Source organism: Atta colombica, unplaced genomic scaffold (genome assembly GCF_001594045.1).
Source record: "Atta colombica isolate Treedump-2 unplaced genomic scaffold, Acol1.0 scaffold51, whole genome shotgun sequence".
Lineage (NCBI taxonomy): Eukaryota > Metazoa > Arthropoda > Insecta > Hymenoptera > Formicidae > Atta > Atta colombica.
The window spans coordinates 147,875-153,259 of NW_017259541.1; the positions used below are offsets into that span (position 1 = coordinate 147,875).

The window sequence follows — 5,385 nt, forward strand, 5'->3', positions numbered from 1 at the left end:
GTGCATATACATATATAATGCCCGCCAAAAGTTTCGGACCGGCTAAATATCTCAGAAAGTACACATTTTTGAGAAAAATGTTTTAAACAAAAATTGTAAGGTTTAAAAAGATCTATTTAATAATTTTATCAGTTTGATTTTGAGTAATGTCGCCAATGTCAGATCAAGGTCACATCGATTTGTTTTTTTTTAATGGAACACTCCATTTTTGATGCCAGAATCTAATAGCTTAATAGCTTTTCACATAAAATTATTTTTTATTAAATATTTTTCAAGTTATAAGGCTTGAAAGTTACAGTAACGCTGGCATTACACAAGGTGTCCGACTGACGACTGTGACCTCTTGAATGTTGCTCAGAATCATGTCTTGAATAACATTTGTTATGATCAAGGTCATTGGAGATTGTTTCTCTTATTTTCATTTTTACGTAAAAATGAATTTTCAGTGCAATTATTAATTTAATATATTATATTAAACATATAAAATCTGAATTGTATAAAAATGTAAAAAAAAGAACATCTGTAACATCTGTTACATATCACGTAAATTACATATTATGTATGTGATTTATAATAGATTTAAATTGATGATCAATTTTCCACAGTCTATAAACGCGAAGATATCTTTATATAAAGGAATCAAGAAGAAATAATTGTTTCTCAATGAGAGAATCTGAACGAATTTAACAGTCAAGAAAGATATAATAAAAAAATGAGAAAATAATGACAAAATTATAAATAAAATTAAACAAATATATAAAATGAGGCTCGAAAGAATCTATCAATAAAAAATGTAAAAAAATCCATCAGAGCCTACATTAGCTGTTCGGATGAACAGAAAATTCTTTATTTTCGGATGAATGTAACAAAACATTTTAATATTTCTCTAATTTTTCGTTTTCGTATTTCTTTTGAATGATTACACAGTAAATCTTACAATCTGATATGATTCTACTAATGACGCATTGTATATGACTTTGGTTTTACTTTATGAAAGTTTTTATTGTTGAAAGTTATTATTGTATAAGTTAATATTTTTGATAATCATTGGGCTATTACATAGCTAATTTGGCATTTGGATAAAGAAGAATGAACTAAATCGTCGGGAATCATCAAATGGAATTGGAATTTTCGTTACTTATGTAATTTCGATTTACATTTTGTATTGATAAGGAATTGAAAGATCAAAACGTTTATTTTATTCGTTTTATTACATTTACACGAAAATAAAGAATTTTCTGTGCCGAACAGCTAATGTAGGCTCTGATGGACTTTTTTACATTTTTTATTTATATAAGTAAAATATCAAACGTATGGTTCTCAATGGTGCTATACTAAGAACTATTATAAATATAACTTAACTGTAAATATTTTCGGTAAAATTGCCTTCCTTTATATTAACTTTTGAGCCAAAGTTTCTCCGAAACAATGTTGTATGCATGCAGTCTCTTTTATATCAATTTCTCATAATTTGTGTTGTATATTTGGCAATTTAATTATTAATTATTTCTATTTATAAATGTCTGACTGTGATATGTATATTTAGAATTTTCCAATAAATGCAAAATGCTCAGGTATTAGTAAATATTTATATTGCGAGGATATTGTAATTTATATTTTGTAAAACAAAACATATAAATAAATATAATTATAATCTTAAAATATACTTTTTTGATTCTTATCTCTTTATTATCACATTATTATTTTCTGTTAGCATTAAAAAGAATGTAAGTTCTATTTTCTGTTAGCATTAAAACGAATGTAAATTCTATTTTTTAATTCTGCATTAGACCGCATTAAAATTTTCTTTCTCGCTTTTACTAAATATCAAACATATCTATTTTACTTTAAGTTCCAAAAGCGTACACGAGTTACAGAAAACAGACCTTGCAATAAAATGACCTACTTTAATGCATTATTGTAATGGAAGAAGCATCTTGCTACTTTTGTATTAAGAGTCGTGTCTGTAACTTGAAAGATTACGACATATGCTATTGATAATGATATGCACTACTGCAAATTACTTAATAAGTGCCTGCGTTCTCCATATTCTTAAATAGTATAGACATTTCAGTTATTTGTTCGCTATTCCTTCGTAACTATCTGTCAAAAAGTTTCAATCATATATTTTATAGAAGGTATGATTTATAATACATATACCTTAATTTATAGTAATATGGAGAGTATTATTGATATAATTGACCTAAATGTTGTAAAAAAAGGGGAAAAAAAAGATTAATATACATAAAGTAACAAAGAATTATATGAAAGTTATTTTATAATGTAACATTTATGTATAATATATTTCTGGTGGAAAAATTTTACTGAAATTTCATGAAAATTTCACTGAAAGTAAAAGAATAACAAAATTGCTCAAATTTACTGTGGGTGATTTTATAAAGTAAAATTAATGTAAAGTCGCTGAAATTTAATTAAAACTTCTCTAAGTTTTCTGAAATTTCACTCAATTTCCAACCAAAAAAAGATGAAATGAATTAGTTAAAAACTTATTACAATTTCTTCATAAAGTTTTCAAAAAAGTTTACTGAATTTCTCTAACAATTTGCCGCGAATGCAATATACCACGCTGTTACCATATAGAGTTCTATTTTTTTAGTTCTATTTTAATCATTAAAATATAGAATAGAACAAAAGGAGCATTATGAGATTTTTCATCTATGGTATTCATAGTTGCATCTTATATTTAAGACTGTCTTAAATAAAGCCTTAAGATGTCATGAATCAATTAGAGAATCGCATTAGTGTCTTAAGACATTACTTAAGACTTTTTTGAAATAAAAAAAGATTATGAATACTGGCCTATGTTTTAATAATTAATAATTAAAGAAATCGGTAACTCCTCAAAATTGAATTCCGAGATGAAAATAAATCAGATATATTTTTTGTTTAGAAAAATTGTAAAAATCAATTCAAAAATCAGTCTTATGTTTGTTGTGTAAAAATATGCAATTTTGTTTTCAAATGTATTTAAATTTCATTGAAACTTTGTTAAAAAGTATTTCGAAATACTGGAACAATTTTAGCAAAATTTCAGCGAATTTTTCGGCAAAGATTTTTTCCATGAGGAATAAATTGTAATGTTTTATATACGCATTGACACATGTATATAATTATCAATGTTTGTACAAAAAGAATTTAGAAATGCGTATCTTACAAATTGTAACGGCATGGCTCATCGTTATACCGCACTGTGGCATCCATGGTTTTGGATACAATAAGAGAGGTATGACAAGTTTACAAAGTTGACAAGTTTATTTCGATTTATTTTTCGCGACTTAATATATAAAATAAAACTAAAAGAATCATAGATAATTTTTCTTTCTTATTTTCCTTCTTTATTAAAATTATTTTTTATTTTTTTTAATTAAAACAGATTAATTTGGAAATAAGATAAGAACTTAAAAATAATTATACTACTTAATTATACTTACAAACAGTGGAACCCGTGTAAAGATTAACGATAAATTTAGAGATCGACGAATAATTACAAATTGATGAGATTTTATAATTATTATTCATATTCAAATAGTAATTGTGTAAATAGCAGCCTACTTAACTTATATGTAACACTCTTTAAGATCCATCGATTGAATAACATTTTTTCTCTGTAATTTGATCTTTAAAAATGCATCTGATGAAGAATTTTATGAATTAATCAAGAAGATTAATCATCAATGATTTTTTGAAGGTATGTAATTATGTACACATTCATTATGTGTTCCAGCTACAGAATTGAATACGTATAATGATAATAACAAACATGAAGAATTACTCTTGTATTTTAAAGTAACATAGATAAAAAAATAAAAATTACTTGTTATTTGCCTGCATTTTGTAAATAATATATTTAACAAAATTAAGTGCTGGTGAATTGCTCTGCAAACGATCACAATAACAGTATGTGTAGGCTTGAAAATACCATTATTTACCATTATTACATATTATTATATTGTTAAGACAGCAATTCTAATTTCAGTTAATCAGCTAGTGTGACGAATTAAATAAACAGTCACTATTTTATAAAAATAAAACATTAGAGGAAAAATTCAAAATGAATGTATATATAATTACGTACATTAGATCTTAAAAGGTTATTAATGAGTACAAGAAAAATGTTATTTTAATGTTTTATTTTAGAGCAACACTTGTGGCCGAAGAAGTACAAATCATGCGCAGGAAAACAACAATCACCAGTGGTTATATGCACATCAAAAGCGATCGTTAAACCATTTCCGGCTCTTGAACTGATTGGTTATCATGATTTTTTTCCAATGCCGCAATTATTAAAAAATAATGGAAAAACTGGTAAATATTTTTGAATTGTGTATAATTTTACTGTTAAACTTTTTAAAAGAGCGTATACAACACATCTCTTTTTTTTTAGTTATACTTAGTATAGACAAAAATGAGACACAAGTATATAGAACATTGCCTTATATATTTGGAGGCATGCTGCAAAATCAAACATTTGAAATGGAAGAAGTGCACTTTCATTGGGGCTTAAAAAATAATAGAGGTGCTGAACATGTACTAAACGGTATAAGGTAAGTATTTATTTGTTCGAATTGAAATAAATAATAAAGAATAAATCATAGCAATGAGACATCAATATTCGTAGATATTCAATGGAAACGCATATTATACATTATAATATAGCATATGGCAATTATTTGAATGCGTTACAACACGAGGATGGTATAGCTGTAGTAGCTTCTTTCTTTCAGGTAACCAGACACACACACACACACACACACACACACACGCGCGCACACACACACACACACACGCACGCACGCACGCACACACGCACACACACACACACACACACACAAGTATTTATATTTTTACACAATTAATACAGTGCTCGCAAAGATTTGCACATTTCGGGCCGATTCCGGCGCGCCATCCCCACTACCGCTCAGCCGAGCTACCGGGCGCTCACGTGACGCTCTGGCTTACGAGCGTTTCTGGAGCTTAAACGCGCGAAAGTCGTTCCATACGTTATTAAAGAATATTTTTCTTGCAAAATAATTTTTGTTTTCTTAAAAAAAATAAAATATTAAATTTTCTAAAACATTTTGTCATAATAATTCTTGCCTATCAAAAACTATGCAATAATTGTTATAAATTTACATCGAGAAGTTTCTAGAATAACTAATATATTTTGTCATAATAATTCTTGCCTACTAGAAACCATTCAATAATTGTTATAAATTTACATCGAGAAGTTCCTACAACAGACTTGCGAAGAATAAAGTCAGGAAACACGTGGAAATTCCGTGTTTTCCATACGAAATCTTACAAAGTCTCAAATAACAAGGATTCTATCTATCTATCTATCTATCTATCTATCTATATATATAT

At 27.1% G+C, this 5,385-nt stretch overlaps 1 protein-coding gene across 1 annotated transcript in view; it reads left to right on the forward strand.

Moving 5' to 3' along the window:
- The first annotated feature begins 3,162 nt into the window (after positions 1 to 3,162).
- The window catches only part of LOC108691741 (carbonic anhydrase 9-like), a 4,098-nt gene continuing 1,875 nt past the window's right edge, over positions 3,163 to 5,385 (forward strand). Inside the window, exons 1-4 of the mRNA XM_018199618.1 lie at positions 3,163 to 3,244; positions 4,159 to 4,326; positions 4,406 to 4,565; positions 4,640 to 4,745. Of these exons, the coding sequence (XP_018055107.1) occupies positions 3,163 to 3,244; positions 4,159 to 4,326; positions 4,406 to 4,565; positions 4,640 to 4,745 (516 nt within the window). The remainder of the gene's footprint in view (positions 3,245 to 4,158; positions 4,327 to 4,405; positions 4,566 to 4,639; positions 4,746 to 5,385) is intronic.